Source organism: Siphateles boraxobius, unplaced genomic scaffold (assembly GCF_051911475.1).
Source record: "Siphateles boraxobius isolate OS27281-9 unplaced genomic scaffold, OSU_SipBor_1 8, whole genome shotgun sequence".
In the NCBI taxonomy this organism is placed as follows: Eukaryota; Metazoa; Chordata; class Actinopteri; order Cypriniformes; family Leuciscidae; genus Siphateles; species Siphateles boraxobius.
The window spans coordinates 5,870,820-5,887,586 of NW_027509208.1; the positions used below are offsets into that span (position 1 = coordinate 5,870,820).

Sequence of the window (16,767 nt, forward strand, 5' to 3'; positions counted from 1 at the left end):
CACATTTATTTGAACATTGCAATTGTATAAAATAATGCAATTGTGTTCCACTCAGCAATGGATTATTAGTGCAAAAATGATGCGATCCTATTAAACTTATGCTACCTGACTCTAGTCAAGCTTTTTCAAGTTTTTACCAAGACTGACTGTAATAGCCTTTCAACATCAGGTTCAACAGACTCCATCTTTCTGAACTTAAATCTCCACAAGCTTTACACCTAGCTCTGGAACATTGTATCAGGTCCAGTTTGCATGCAGAAACTACTGTGCCAGCAGCCAGATGAGTTTCAGAAATGGTTATGCTGAGCTGGAGCTTTGGCTCGTGATCAGGCAAATTTAGTTCTGCCCTCACTGACTTTACATTATTGCACTTGCAGTAGGGACGTTCATTTTGTTATTGTAAGTATCTAAGCTCATACATGTAACAGTAAAATATTTTTTAAAAATTAAATAAATAAAAAATATTTTATAGGCTTCTATAACCACATTTTCAAATGTCTAATCAATAGTTTTGTTTGTCTTATTTGTCTTTCATGGTATTTATATATTGAAATTAAATATTTATATGGGATAAAATTATTAATTTATATATGTTATTAATTTGAAGTGTCAAATGTCAATACATTTTGATTGACAGGCTTATTGACTGTTTAAAATCTATGGTTAACAATGCACAAAGGTGTCAGGTATCACTGATTAAGGTGGATTTATTTTAATGAATGTATTATGAAAAGACAGGGGTTACACTACCTACGTTCTGTTTTTGGTAATTAGCCAGCAATCCATGAACTCCTACTGTTTCACGGCTCCTCTAATGTGCTTGTCTTGGCAGAAATGTGACATCAACTTCTCTGGCTAGATTCATAGGAAAACAGCAGAAGAATGAGAAAAACATTATTAGCCAACTCTTCATTGTTTTATGAGGGAGGCCCTCAATGGTCCCTAGGTTGGTGATTGTAATGCATTTATATTGCAGTATTAGAAAATGGCTAGGCCCAGCAGAACTTTGCAATGAAATAGAGATATCAGCACCATTTAGACCACTGGAGCCAGAAGCACTGCTGAGCTCTTCAAATTCAAAAGTATGATTATTAAAAGAACCAAGGAACCAAGCTGTGCCTGTAGAGAAATACTGCATGTTACAGGCTGTGGCTACAGGATTTGGCCTCATAATGTGAGTACTACTAATGGGTACAAGGGTAAAGTTGAGTAAGCTGTCATACATTAGAATGATAGAGTCAGTATATACTGTAGCTCAGCTAAGATTGAGCAGAAGCACTTCAACATCAACATCTCTAGGTCCGGCTTGGCCAAAACAAGCTTCATACCTATAAAAACCAGATCCAGGAACACAGAGAACACAACTCTTTGGTAAAATGTCTTATCCTCTCTGCGTGGAGAAATAAATCCTGACACTCCAGACTTTGGGCTACACAACAGGCACATACTTACACATATGCAAGCCATTTAAACAGAGAAACATGTCAAGATAGAAGCCCTAAATAAAACGACATGAGCTAAATGTGCTGATATCAGCTGAGAGAGGCTTCCTTCTGGCCCAAACCTCAGATGTGTCTTTTAATATTTATGGGTTTAATATGCTAGGGTGTTCTCTGCTCTCCAGATACGCCAAAAAATCCACTATATTTCACACGGCTTCTGTTGTGTTTGCTCCCACCTTGTTGTAAGACTGTTTCTGTACCTGTGAATGCAGTAGTTGTAGCAGTTTCTGTGCTTATAAAAAACTACATCAAAATGTAGCCTGTGCTGTATAATAATATTGGAAGTTATGTACTGACTCTTCTCAGCATGGATTGTTCAGTTTTTCTCCCCATCAGTGTTTTTCTCTTCACACACTGTATTGTTTTTCATTTTATCACCCGTAACGAGTGCTCTCAATGCAGCTTGTTTGTGTGTGAGAGTCTCATTTGGTCACTGCGGAGGCACATGCACAGAAGTGTGTTTTTTGTTCTGTATCAGAGTTCAACATCACATGGAGCTTTTGATTAGGTCCAGGTGTGAATCTTGTGGCCCAATCGGACAGGGGTTTCTGGAAGTGTTCACAGCTGTGGATCCAGCTGGCACTGTGTGGAATGACAGAAATAACAAAATTTCATTGAGCCAACAGGAAAAAGTCTACAGCAAAATATCAACAATGGAAGCTTTTATTGTCTGTAACCACAGGCAAGCGTATATTGGGTACATTCTTAAACTAGGACAACAAGCTATAATGCAAACAACACAACAGAAATGTAATGTTTACTGAACGGTACTTCCAAGTTATTTGTTGTCAGTTTGCACGAACGTCCATGGATGTTTTGCAATCCTTTTTGTATTACTAGTTGTACCTAATAAAACATACAGATTGAAAGCCAAAGAAAGTTTATGTACTCTACCGTTCAAAAGTTTATGGTCAATTTTGTTTTTCTCAGAATGGATGCATTAAATTGATCAAAAGTGACAGTAAAGACATTTAAAATGTTAAAAAGACTTCTATTTAAAATAAATTAATATTCTTTTGAACTTGCTATTCATCAGAAAATCATGAAAAAAAAAAGGTTCCCTGTTTTCAACATTAAAAATAAGAAATGATTAATGAAAGCATGATTTCTGAAGGGTCATATGGCAATAAAGACTGGAGTAATGGCTGCTAGAAATTCATCTTTGCAATCACAGAAATACATTTCATTTTAAAATATATTAAAATAGAAAACAACATTTGACAGTATTACTATTTTTACTGTATTTTTGATCAAATAAAAGCAGCCTTGATGAGCATAAAAGACGTCTTTAATTTTTTTTTAATTTTTTTTATTTAATGACCCCCAACTTTTGAACGGTAGTGTATACATAATAAATAGAAAATCTGGGATTTGTTTTGTGTAAACCTGGGAAAAGTTCAAAGCAAAAAAACGTTATGATGCAAAATAAAGAAATAAAAATGTTTTCGATTATTTGACCCTTTAAACGTTCATATTGTTTCCAGTGAAGCTCAAGATAATCTCAAATCAATAAATAGGGGGGAAACCAAATAATATAAGATATTATGACAGGAATTCTGATTATCACTTAAATTGGCAAATGCTTATAATCTATAATAAAACCTTTTTGTGTAGTGATATTGTATTTGCCTTTCCTTATTTTCTCAATTCACATCTTTTGCTTTTCTCTTTTTCTCCTCACTCACCTCCTGCTCTCAAGCTCCCTATGTAAACTACATCCAGAAGGACCCTGGAGCTCCCTGCTCCCTCACTGAGGCTCTGGAGTACCTGCAAGTGGATGTCTTAGCAGACTTGATGGAGAAGGACCAACAATTATTCAATCAAAAGCAGCCACCCAAAAACAAGCCCCATAATGTCACTGTGGTAGCTATGGAGGGCTGTCACTCCTTTGTGATTTTGGACTGGGCACTTCCACTGAAAGATGACATGGTGTCTGGTGAGTGACAGTCTATAGCAGTTCCTTTTTTATTATTATTTAAAAATACTGTGAAAATTGACTTCAGTCTGTAAGTTTCACCACAAAATAGCTCAAATAAAATTACAAGCTTTCTTTCGGGATCAAGATCAGGCTTAGGACAAATTTAAATCACAATTGAGGAATTAACTGTTAAATTTGAGAAGGCTTGATTTTTACACTGTCCCCTGTCCACACGAACACAGGTATTTTCAAAACCGCAGCCTTTTCTATGCGGTTTGGGTGTTCGTCCAAATGCAGTATCCGATCACTGAAACCAAACTTTTTTGAAAACTCCTGCCAGGGTGAAGATTTTTAGAAACTCCAGTTGCAGTGCTGTCGTGTAGATGGTGAAACTGGAAATTTTGGCTTGTGACGTCGGAACCGGAGCCGGTAATAACCTTTTTTTCCAGGCTTCTGATTGGCTGGTTTGGAATGCTCTTGACAGCGCTTCATAGCGTGGTTTTGCATTTTAATGTAGATTTTTTTTTAAATGGATGAGGAAAAACTTTGCTTATAAAAAATACCTGTGTAGATGTGGGCTGGGCCTCAGTAGCTCTTTCAAACATACCAAAGTTGCAGTGATATGGATGAAAAAACCCAGTCCAATCAATATCAGTCTATGATATGGTTTCTCATTCGACAATGCATAAACCACAATCTCAAAAAAGCAAATGAATAATGTATTTGTGGTGTTTGATAGCAGCACTGAAAAAGATTTATAGCCAAGCTTTATTTCTGTTCTTGTCTGTGTTTGTTTAATCTGTTTATTAATTCAGTTATGTCTTTCTCCACCCCCTGCCTGTTTGTTTCCATGATTACTGATTTGATTTGATGTGAGTTTCTGTTCAGTTCAGTGAGTCCATCGTCGTCGCCCCCCCTAAACACCCCCCCGTGAATTGGTACATTCCTTATTATACCTAATTCGCATAGAAAGAAGCTGTGTTGGGATGGCTTCATTAAAATTATGATGCACTATTTTGGATGTTCAGTAATTGATTGAAGTGGTTTGTAAATAAGATGGAAGATTGTGCTCTGAAATACCACATACTGAAGTACCCTGATCTGTAAAAGTGTAGTATGCTGAATTGTCTTATATCCTGTCTGGTTTTCATTTAATGTGCATTTCCAGACATAAAGCAATATATAACACTGCTCCAACATTATTGATCTTGACAGTTTCGTCCTGCTTCACACATACAGGGAGGCAGGTCCCACAGCCACTGTTAGTGTCATGATGTGATGTGTGAGGAGGTTTAAGTGCAGGGGATTCCCTGCCAACAGTCAAGTGATAAAGTTGCTTAGATGAATGGTGCAACTTTTTCAACACATGAAAAATAATGTTCCCATGCTCTTGAATAAAATTGTACAAGGCAATCTCATGTTACTGCACAGTTTTTTATACTGCTTTACAGTTTTTCTAGACCTAAAAGCATTTATATTTACTATTAATACATTTACAAGTTCAACATATTTTTTATTTAAATGTGTTTGTAAGTTACCACCTGAAATTGGGGTCAGCAAGATTCATGAATCAGCATATTAGAATGATTTCTGAAGGATCATATGACACTGAAGACTTAAAGGGATAGTTCACGAGTTCACACTTACATCAATTAAACAGAGTAAAGATTATGCGTATTTGGCGTGCTGTCCGGGGGGAGGGCTCCGAGCTCGGAATTTTGCCCGAACCCAGAGTACTCCCCCCGTTGTTGTAAGAGTATTAGGACTATAAGTGAGGAGATGGGGTGGTGGAGGGATGCTGTTAAACTGTCAATGAACGGAGGTAAGTTTGCTGTATATATACACAGCGCTTACCTCGTTGATTAAGCACCACTCGTGTCTAATTAGGTTTGATTATCTGAATGTGCTCCACGTGTGTTTAATTAGGTTTAATTATCTGAACGTGCTCCTCCCGAACTTTGTTAATAAAACATCATTTCACGAGTTCACACTTACATCAATTAAACAGAGTAAAGATTATGCGTATTTGGCGTGCTGTCCGGGGGGAGGGCTCCGAGCTCGGAATTTTGCCCGAACCCAGAGTACTCCCCCAAAAGGCAAAAAGAGCAAAGGACAGCCGCCAGACTAAAGACCCCCCAAAACGCAGAGAATTTGGCGGGCTGGCGTTTTGAGAATAAGCCTGGTTGCTTGACCAGGAGGGCCTGCTGGCTCACGAACGGGGAGCAGTCGTAATTTGGAACAACAGTTGGGAGGGCTCGCACCGTTTCTCGACGGGAGCAGCTCACAGCGTCAGACAGGCGAGCTCTACCGGCCGATGAACAGCGTGATGTATGCCGCCTGACCAGGAGGGCCCGTGTTGCCTCTGGCGGGAGCAGCTCACTGCGCTGGGCGGACGGGCCCTACTGGTTGACAAGATTGGGAATGCCCAACCAGGAGGGCCCATGTAGCTTCCGACGGGAGCAGCTCACAGCGTCGGGCTGATGGGCCCTACCGGCTGACAGTGGAGTGGCGCGTTTTTTGGAAGCCCGGACTGGAGATTTATTGCTGTCCGCTGGGAAATCGATACCTGTTGGATGGGAAAGAGAAAACATAGATGCATGCAAAGTCCGCTGGGAGACCAATGCTCGCTGGACAGAAAAAGAGAAAACATAGATGCATGCAAAGTCCGGTGGGAGACCAATGCTCGCTGGACAGAAAAAGAGGAAACATAGATGCTTGCAATGTCCGCTGGGAGACCAATGCTCGCTGGACAGAATTATGCAATGCCCGCTGGGAGACCAATGCTCGCTGGACAGAATTATGCAATGTCCGCTGGGAGACCAATGCTCGCTGGACAGAAAAGAGGAAACATAGATGCTTGCAATGTCCGCTGGGAGACCAATGCTCGCTGGACAGAATTATGCAATGCCTGCTGGGAGACCAATGCTCGCTGGACAGAATTATGCAATGTCCGCTGGGAGACCAATGCTCGCTGGACAGAAAAGAGGAAACATAGATGCTTGCAATGTCCGCTGGGAGACCAATGCTCGCTGGACAGAAAAAGGAGAAAACATAGATGCTTTGCAATGTCCGCTGGGAGACCAATGCTTGCTGGACAGAGAAAGGAGAAAACATAGATGCTTGCAATGTCCGCTGGGAGACCAATGCTCGCTGGACAGAATTATGCAATGTCCGCTGGGAGACCAATGCTCGCTGGACAGAATTATGCAATGCCCGCTGGGAGACCAATGCTCGCTGGACAGAATTATGCAATGTCCGCTGGGAGACCAATGCTCGCTGGACAGAAAAGAGGAAACATAGATGCTTGCAATGTCCGCTGGGAGACCATTGCTCGCTGGACAGAATTATGCAATGTCCGCTGGGAAAAAGATAATATAAGTCTTCTACAGGGAGAGTTTTTGCTTTGTCAGTTGGGAATTTAGATCACTGGAAGAAGGAAGAACACCCAGGTGGACGACCCGGAGGGTTTTATTCGATGAGGGTTTGGTGGGCTTTTTTAATGGGGAACCGGTTGGTCCTGATGTAGCTTTGGAAAGCGTCTGAGGACCATCTTCCGAGAGCTTGTATCTGCTGCTGGGAGAGGCCTTTTTGGGCAGCTGAAGTTGCTGCTCCGATGCGGAAAGAGTGACTGGAGAAGTGTTTTGCTTGGATGCCTGACTGTTGGAGAACGGATTTGAGATGTTTCTGGAACCAAAAGCGTGTCACAGGTTTGTTGGAGTCATCTATAAATAGGGGATCAAGAGGGGATTTAGCCTGGGAGCTTCTCCAATGAAGATATGCATGAATGGATTGGATTGGCGATGAGAGTTTGAAGATGTAGATAAAATGGCCTTTTTTGGATTGGTCTGTCTTGCTTTGCTTAATCAAGTATGAGATGGTTTCACTATCCAGTACTGATAAGTCTGAGATGGTGGGGTGGACTCTTGGGTCGAATTTGGAAGTGATGGCGAGTTCCGAGCATCTAAGAAAGCCGAAAAAGGCTAGAATAAACATAGCATCGAGTGTACGGGCTGTCTCGAGAGGCTGGTAGACTGTGCGGAGGGCATGAATACATTTTGTGAGAATATCTAGTGTTATGGGTTGTCTGGTGTCGGGATGGGTGGGATGAGATCGTTGAATTCCTTTGACCAGAAGGGAGGTTTGTGAATTATTTATCTCTGGGGAGGGAGCGCCGTACATCAATTTGTGGAAAAACTGGATGCCGCTCAGGTAACCTTTGATGGTTCCAACTTGGAGGCCCTTAATGCTGTTAAGGTAGGAGATGAATGAGGTGATTGAAATGAGAGAAAAATCAGGGAATGGCAAGGTGTATGAGAAGTGGAATACTTTAAAACACCTCCAAGCTGTCACATAAGATTGGAGGGTCCTGGGAGAAACTGCTTGGAGGATGGTGTCCAGTGATGTGTCGAGGAGTTGTTTTAGAGGGTGGGTTACGGGAATATTAGTTCTGAATAGTGAGGTACTGGAGTTGGGAATTGGTCTGCCTCTGGAGCCAGCATCCTGAATTTCTGACAGGATCTGTGCTCGGATGTTGTGGGACACTGGGGGCGGCTCCGCAGCAACGGCGTTCGATGGGACGGGCATCTGAGTTGCTGTGAAGAGAGAGTGGAGAGATTTTGCCTGGAGAAGAGAGCTGAAAGGAACCGAGGCCGGGGCTGCAATTGTCGGCGGAGGCAGCCTCACGCTTGAATTGGCCTCTGGGGCTTGGAGAAGAGGATTAAAAGTATGAGAAGGAAAGGAAGGTTGAAACTGAGAAAAGTGGGCTTGTGCTGCAAGCGGAGGCAGCCTCACGCTAGCTTGAGCTACTGGAGCTGCTGGCCACTGAAAAGAAGAGGGATTAGTAGCTGTTGCAAAAGTAGGTTGAAATGATTGGGCCTCCAATGCTAGCGGAGGGAGCCTCGCGCTAGCATCTGGGACAGGTGCTGGAGGCCACTGAAAAGAAAAAGGATTATTAGAAACAGCAGGAGCCATGTTCTGATATGCTGAGGGAAGGTCGGCGGGCCTGGTTTCAACCAAAGCTGCAGCCTGCTGGCGAGGACTGACAGCAGAAGGAACTGGGGCGCGGCCCAAGCTTGCTGAAGGCCTTCTGCTGCGGTTTGATGCTGAAAGAGAACTGGATTTGGTACGCTGCGATGGTGGTGTTGTCGAGCGAGGTGAATCCTGAGCTTTGCTTTGCCTGCTGGTCCTTTTCGGGGCCGGCATGGACTTCGGAGAGAGGTTAGTTGATTGCAAGGATACATACAAGGTGTATAGTTCCGCTTTGTTCATCCTTCGCGAGAACTGAACATCTGAATTGATCAGCGCTTGCCTCAATCCTAAAACTGTCCACTTTCCAATTGGTGGAATTGTTGGGACGGCCGAGCGATAGGAAGAAGCAGGGGAGGGATTGTGATGTCTCGCTGGTGGAGGCGAGGGCTGGCCTCTGCGTCTAGGCGAGCGTGTAGCTGTTCGGGCAGGCAGGCGGCCGCGTGGAGAAGCCTGAGGATCAGTTGAAATGTTGGGCAGAGAAGGAGTTGTCCTTGGGTCAGCTGATTGTGGCTGAGGATCCGGCGAGAAGTTAGATTCCTCATCGGATGGGAAGAGCTGGAGTTGAGACATGGTAGCAAAAAGGTCGAACCAATATGCTGTTAAACTGTCAATGAACGGAGGTAAGTTTGCTGTATATATACACAGCGCTTACCTCGTTGATTAAGCACCACTCGTGTCTAATTAGGTTTGATTATCTGAATGTGCTCCACGTGTGTTTAATTAGGTTTAATTATCTGAACGTGCTCCTCCCGAACTTTGTTAATAAAACATCATTTCACCCCAAACTGAAAATTCTGTCAGTATTTACTCACCATCATGTTGTTCCAAACCCGTAAAACCTTTGTTCATCTTCGGAACACGAATTAAGATATTTTTGATGAAATCTGAGAGCTGGATCACTCCTCCATAGGCCTCTTCAGGGATTGAAACTTGCCAGCCCCGAACAGTTATTAAAGACATCGTTAAAATAGTCCAAGTGACTACAGTGGCTCAATCTTAAGTTTATCAAGCGACGAAAATACTTTTTGTGCGCAAAAAAAACAAAAATAACGACTTTATTTCAACTATTCATTTCCTTCTCTGTGAGCCTCGAGTCAGTTCACTAGTGTAATAGCGTAAGCTTCTGTTGTTGTACGTCACACGCATCACAAACATGACCAGCGTCGGCCAATAGTGAGCCTACGTGTGACGAAGCTCTACGCTATCACACTACGCTAACTGACTCGAGGCCTACAGAGAAGGAAATGAATAGTTGAAATAAAGTTGTTATTTATGTTTGTTTTTGTGCACAAAAAGTATTCTCGTCGCTTGATAAACTTAAGATTGAGCCACAGTAGTCACTTGGACTATTTTAACGATGTCTTTAATAACTTTTCGGGGCTGGCAAGTTTCAATCCCTGAAGAAGCCTATGGAGGAGTGATCCAGCTCTCAGATTTCATCAAAAATATCTTAATTTGTGTTCCGAAGATGAACGAAGGTCTTACGGGGTTGGAACAACATGAGGATGAGTCAATACTGACAGAATTTTCATTTTTGGGTGAACTATCCCTTTAAGTAATGGCCTTAGCTTTGCTATCACAGGAATACATTACATTTAAAAAAATATTAAACTAGATTTTTTTTTTTTCAAATAAATGTTCATAAGAGATTCCTTTCAAAGACATTAAAAATCTTACTGACCCTAAACTTTTAAACGGTAGTGTATGTAAAGTTAACAAAAGATTATCAACAGCTGAAATTAACAGATCCTTGTTCTTTTAATAATCTCCTTTATTAAAAATGTATATTACTTTATATTTACTTTTTCAGTCATCCTCCCTTCTTTCATAAAGCTTCACTCCTGCACTGCGTCTCTCTTTCATTTTAAATGATGGAAAATACGCACACATGCTTTATATACATCCTGCTGCCTCGGCAGGAGTTTAGCCCTTCCATGACGTAATAAAGAACTAGGATTATATTGAAGAATCCCTCCACAGACATGACATAATATGCTCATTTATTTGAATCTGTTTGAATCTCGGACATTTAGTGTATGCTTTAGTTGTTCACTCTCTCTCTCTTTTATAGGCTACATGGTACACAGTGCATCCTATGACGATGTCTTAAACAACAGATGGTCAACCAGACCTTCAAGTGGAACACACCTTCCTGTTGAAAACCTCAAGCCCAATTCCAGGTGCGATCCAGCATATGACAGGACTCTTGCACACAGATGCAAACATATCCCATCAATTCATTCACTAATTTACATGCTTTGTATGTTTGTTGAACATTCATTCATGTGTTCTCTATAGTCTGCAATAATTGAAATTGAGTACAAAGCAGTTTGCATGTAAAGGCTCACAAAAAGACAACACGTTGGAACACGTTCTCAATGGAGATCTTTTGGGAGCCTTTCTAAATCATGCTTAATCCAACAATATGCTGAAGGCTTGCGGGTATACAAAGCTACAAAATCATTTCCACTTCCTTTATTGTACATACATTTATATGAATGGGTAATTTATTTTCCCCTTGTTGTGCAACAATATCTAGGAATAGTTGTGGTGATGTACATTTTTCCAAACATCATTTGTTAAGTATTAATCTATCTCTGACAAGATAACTGATCTAAGATGTAGTTGATGTTAAATAAAAGATAGGTTAAGTCATGGGAGCAAGGGACTAATATATAATTAGTAGGGCTGTCATATTATGTCATAACTCGTTAATGCATCCATTCAGTTTGACATATTTGTTTCATTCTGTCCTGTGTGATTTCTGAGTCTTTGGAGCAGATTGGAACTGATCAATCAAACTCAGATAGGAAGTTTGACCAAAGTCATTTGCATTTTTTTTTATGGCGAAATGTAATTATCATCAAAGCTCGTCTTTTTTTTTTGAAAGATAGTAATATATTTATTTAGCAATGATGCATCAAATCTATCAAAAGTGACAGTAAAGACATATAACTTTACAAAAGATTTCAATTTCAAATTTTTGCAAGACACAATTTCAAGCACATTTCACTGAACTGTATTGTGTCTTCATGTGTCTGTTTGTCGAATGATGCTCTCACTTTAACACTGTAAACCCCTACCAACACATTATAGCAGCAGTAGATAAAGGAGGTGTTTATGGGCTGTCTGGACATTTACCAAGGATGTGAAGTAATTTCTGCCTACCAGACCTTTCTAAATGCTTTCTTCACCAAGCAGTGGTGCATTACGACACCCATGAGCTGTTCCACAGATTTCCGCAAAATTGAAACACCCGCCATTCAGAAAGTTCTCCACATCCCTTATGCAAGATTTTTTATTAAATGTTTTCTGCCTATTCAGTTATGATTTTAAAGTATAGTTATCCCAGCACAGATTTTGCTTCAAAATCAGTGCAGAAAATGCAAAAATCATCCGCAGATCTCATCTAGTCCTGCACACTGGTTACTCACACATGCATAAACGCATGCAGCTGTGTGCAACACCCCAGGTTTGATTGACATTTGTTTTGTACACTTTCCCAGGCAGGCAGATGCACTCTCTCCATCACTACCTTGAGAAAATACTTGAATGCAAATGCACTCATTGCAGATGTTTGGTTCATACATCAAATGTGGAATGTATGGATGCAGTTGTTTTAATTGTCCCCTGGGATTCATTTAGAAGCCTCTGTTATTATAGCCTCTCAGCCGAGCTCAGTGACTGACAACTTTATAATTCACGCATGAAGTGTTGATAAGTTTTATGAATGATTTGCAATAGCTTTTAGAACTAGGTAAATAGCCCTTACTGTGGACAATAACAGCTCCTTCTTAGTCAAAGCAACAATGACAAACCACTTGGATGCCATATCGAGACTGGAGCTTTCATCAATTCCATGAAGAATTATGGCCAGAAGGAGGAGGCAAAATAAGACACACATACACATACACACACGCACACACATTCTTAGTAATATATGGTCAAAATGACAAGGAAAACTGCACATGGACACACACATCCTCACTGAAATATGACAGGCCCCCTCCCCACTCTCCATCTGGCGGTTTGACTGTAATGGTCCATTTTCTCTTTATTTTTGTCAGAGTTTCCTCGTGGCTGTGCTAATTTGATCCAGCAGTGCTGATTTTATGTCATTAAACGGGTCCTGAGTTAAACTAAGTGAAGCATGAGCTTACTGAACAGCTTCTCACAGGCAGAACAGTGCTGTTAGCTCAGCCCGCTGAACTTCATCACAGTTCTCTGGTTTAATTTCTTTGCTTGTCTAATTTATCCTCAGAGGTAAAGGATGTGCCAGAGTCAGAATAAGTGCTTGTGGTCTGGTATTTGTCACAAAGAGGTTTTGTTAGATTGGAAATTCCATGTTGATGTGTTGTTCTCTTGCTCACCCTCTTTGACATGCAGCCTCTTCTTGTCATTATTCCTTGTCAGCCTTTTCTTTTAGCCAGAGGCTCATTCTTATAATTTCCTCTCATGCATTTTATAAATGTACATTTTAACTGTGCCCTTTCCTTTTCCCTTTTTTCAATTTTGTTTTCCTTATTTTCCAACCTCTTTTCCTCTTCAACATTTTAATTTTATTTTCAGTTATTTATTTTCATTTCTATCCATTCCTTTAGTTTTCTTTTTTCATTTTCTTTTTTCAGTTTGCTTCACTTTTTACTTTTTTCTTTTACTTTTTTCTTTTCATTTTTCCTATCTGTTTTCATTTTCTTTCTTTATTCTACCCCATTTCTTTCTTTTCATTTCCTCTTAGTTTTCCTATATATTTTCCTTACATTTTCCCTTTCCTTTCTTTTCATTTCCTTTCGATTTTGCTTTCATTTCCTTTTTCAGTTTCTTCTCTTTTTTCTCAAATTTACTTTATTTGTCCTACACTTTTCTTTCTTTTCTTCTTTCTCCTTTTATTTTCCTAATTTCTTCCTCTATTTCATTTTTCTTGTTTTTCTTTCATTTCAATGCTTCCTTTTATTTCCTTTCATTTTCCTACATTTTCCTTTTCTTTCATTTAATTTCCATTCCCTTTTGCTTTCATGTCCTTTATTTTTCCTATAATTGTTTTCTTTCTTTTCATTTTCTTGCCCTTTTCCTAGTTTCCTCCATCCCTTGTCATTCAATCCTTATGCTCTCATTGTAAATGAAGTTATGAGTGTTTAGTTAAGTTTTAGATGTACATATAGGATGCTTTCAAAAAAAAAGTCTCTTTATGACAGCAAACCATGCTTTAAATATGGCAGATTTTATACGTGCATGTTCTTATTCTTGTTCTTAGGTATTACTTCAAAGTTCAAGCAAAGAATATCTTTGGACTGGGGCCACTCAGTGAAACTTTAACATACGTCACAGAGTCAGGTGAGTCTTCTCTTGTCTGAACCCATATAGGTTGTTAGATTAAAAAATGTTGATTAAATACAAATTAAATTTGCGTTTTCTTTAATCTAGATGATCCCCTGCTCATAGAGAGACCCCCAGGTAACCTTTCTCTCTTCATGTGCTAAAAAGATTAGCTTTTTTATGCTGATGTGCTGGTGTCCCAACAACCAGCAAGATTACCTTGGTCAACCATCTTCATCAGAAAATATTGTACTAATCAAGTTATAGGTTTTGTGTCAGCATAGCTGTGTTTGCTCTAACTAGCAAAAAACAGCTGATCTAAGCAGGTCTTTTTATAAGAACCATTGTTCCCTTTTTCATGACATTTTTCAAATGTAATGACTTAAAATTAAAAATATTTGCTATTGACATTCATTCCCTTTCTAGGTGGGGAGCCCATCTGGGTCCCATTCACATTCAGGTATAACTCAGCCCACAGTTCCTGTAAAGGAAGTCAGTTTGTCAAGCGCACCTGGTACAGGAAGTTTGTAGGCGTTGTCCTCTGCAACTCACTGCGCTATAAGATCTTCATGGGAGATGGACTGAGAGGTACTGACCTTCCTTTCTAACAACATAATACATTTAAAACTTTGATATACTGCTTAGTGTGTCGGTAAAATGAAGCCGTCCTTTTTTGGAGTGCTGGCCTTAAAGCCTTGGAAGTATCCAATCCAAACCACAGTTTCCCTCAGCTAAACACAACGCACTGTCTGAGGTTTGGGTCCTTAGGGATACTCAAGCTACGACTGTTTTCCATTTCAGAAACATTCTACAGCGTTGCTGATACATTTGGCCATGGAGAGGACCACTGCCAGTTTGTGGACTCCTATCTAGATGGAAGGACAGGACCACACAATCTCTCCCTCAACCTACCCACAGCTCAAGGTACGACATCTCTGAGCATGCTCTGTAGTTTGGCTTCAATTGAAGCCTCAAATCTTCATGTAATCTCTGTGTTTGCTCACTGCCGCTTAAGGGGGTGATCAATCAGCACTGTAACATGATGCCCTTTGTGGATTTCAGGATATTATCGCTCATACAGACAAGAGCCAGTGAATTTCGGGGCCATTGGCAGGCGCACACCACATCCTTTCGTTGGCTGGTATGAATGTGGAGTTCCAATCCCTGGAAAGTGGTAACAGGGGGAAACTCCAAGAGGACATTTCCACAGGAAATCACATACCATGTGTTCTCTTCCTATATCTACCAGCCAATCACAGAGGTTGATTGCTCACCATGGCAAACAAACCTAAATCATATAGCATCTGCTTCTGGTGGAAGGAATATAGTACTTTGAGTAACACTAATATTTCTACGTATTCGATATCAAGCACTTTTTTAAAAAATCAGTCTGTATATGAGGAAATTGCAGCATGTGTATTTGAGTTTATTAACAATGTTTTATTTTCATGTGTTCTGTAATAGTAATTATTTCACATTCAACTTCACCTGGAATATTTATCTTACAGTAACTTCAAAGAAACACAAATTGTTGGCTTGTTAAATATCAAAGCACAAGATCAAAAGAATTAGTAATGTCTGAGAACAAAAATATGCCATTTGCAATGATGTAACAATTTTATCCGAGTGATGTTTGCTGTTGTTTATATAACTTGCTGAGGTTTTGTACTCTTACATTTTTGTATTACCCTCTTTTTAAACAAAAGTTGGCATGGAAGTATTGCCCATATTAGGGCAGATTGAAAAAAAAACTATTTTTATTTGCTCAGGAATGGTTCAGATTTGAATAAAGGTGCTATGGAGAAAATGTAACATGATCTTCATCTCCCGTTGATAAATAATAAGGTGCCACAGACTAGAGGGCTGCATTGGGATTGAGTCCCGCCGGGTCCCGCGGGACCCAACGCAAATCTCGCGCGGGATCGGGCGGTTTGAACTTTGCTGCGGGAGGGAATGGGCGTCTAAAAAAACCCTGCGGGATCGGGAGGTAGCCTAGTGGAGAATGAGATGTCAATAAATGACGTGGGCAAGAACCTCAAACGAGGTATTAACAGCACAAAACGTAAGCAAGGCAAGTCTGACATTTGGAGAAGTTTCTCAATTGTTTGTGACCAAGATGGAAAGGAACTGGACTTTGTTCATTGTGACAAATGTACATAGGATATATATATTGACATTGACAATTGATGTATTATCACCGATTCCGACTTGTCAATTACAGCGATGTTTTTGAATGTTTTGTATAGGCTACTGTATTTTCTTGTGGTAGGCTATATTTGTTTCCCTCTCGGGGTGTTGTTTTGCTTTGCGGCATCATATTTGCTGTGATAGGTCCACAACAGTGCGTTTTTACCTGTCCTTTTCATTATTTAAATTATTGTAGAAAGATGTTTTCCCAGAAAACGACAGCTCATTCATTTAAGAAAGAAGTTGAAGAGGGACCCTCAAAAGATCTGCAATCATGTATTTGTATGTATTTATTTAAATCTATGTATCTAAATGTATTAGAATATGTAGAAGAATAGCTAGAAAAACAGCAAATAAATAAATAATAAATAAATACATTTAAATAAAAAAATACATTAAATAAAAATACATTTAGATAAATGGATTTAAATAAATACAAATACATGATTGTATTTGATCCTAAGATACGACTATCTTTTAATGATCAGTGCGTCAGATGCAGGCCAGGGAAACGAAACAAACAAACCCATGAAGCTCTTTAATGATAGCAATACAAATACTTGTTTTTTCCTGCGGGACGGGAGAAGACGCAAAATCAATGCATCTCTATTATTGTGCGGGAATAAATTCTAACCAGTTTTGCGGGTGCGGGCGGGAGTGGATATACATATTGCGGGAGCGGGCGGGAGTGTAACACATACGTTGCGGAAGCGGGCGGTTATGGTCAGAAATTCGGCGGGCGCGGGCGGGAGCGGGATGAAGAAAACAGTCCCGCGCAGGTCTCTACCATAGACTTCTGTTCATTACACACCAAGT

At 40.2% G+C, this 16,767-nt stretch overlaps 1 protein-coding gene across 2 annotated transcripts in view; it reads left to right on the forward strand.

Moving 5' to 3' along the window:
- fndc1 (fibronectin type III domain containing 1) overlaps positions 1–15,576 on the forward strand; it is a 37,838-nt gene extending 22,262 nt beyond the window's left edge. For both annotated transcript variants that reach the window (XM_077220070.1, XM_077220071.1), the window contains 7 exons: positions 3,202–3,438; positions 10,520–10,628; positions 13,703–13,782; positions 13,873–13,902; positions 14,191–14,352; positions 14,566–14,688; positions 14,827–15,576. In XM_077220070.1, the coding sequence (XP_077076185.1) occupies positions 3,202–3,438; positions 10,520–10,628; positions 13,703–13,782; positions 13,873–13,902; positions 14,191–14,352; positions 14,566–14,688; positions 14,827–14,942 (857 nt within the window). In that variant the 3' untranslated portion in view covers positions 14,943–15,576. The remainder of the gene's footprint in view (positions 1–3,201; positions 3,439–10,519; positions 10,629–13,702; positions 13,783–13,872; positions 13,903–14,190; positions 14,353–14,565; positions 14,689–14,826) is intronic.
- The last annotated feature ends 1,191 nt before the right edge of the window (positions 15,577–16,767 follow it).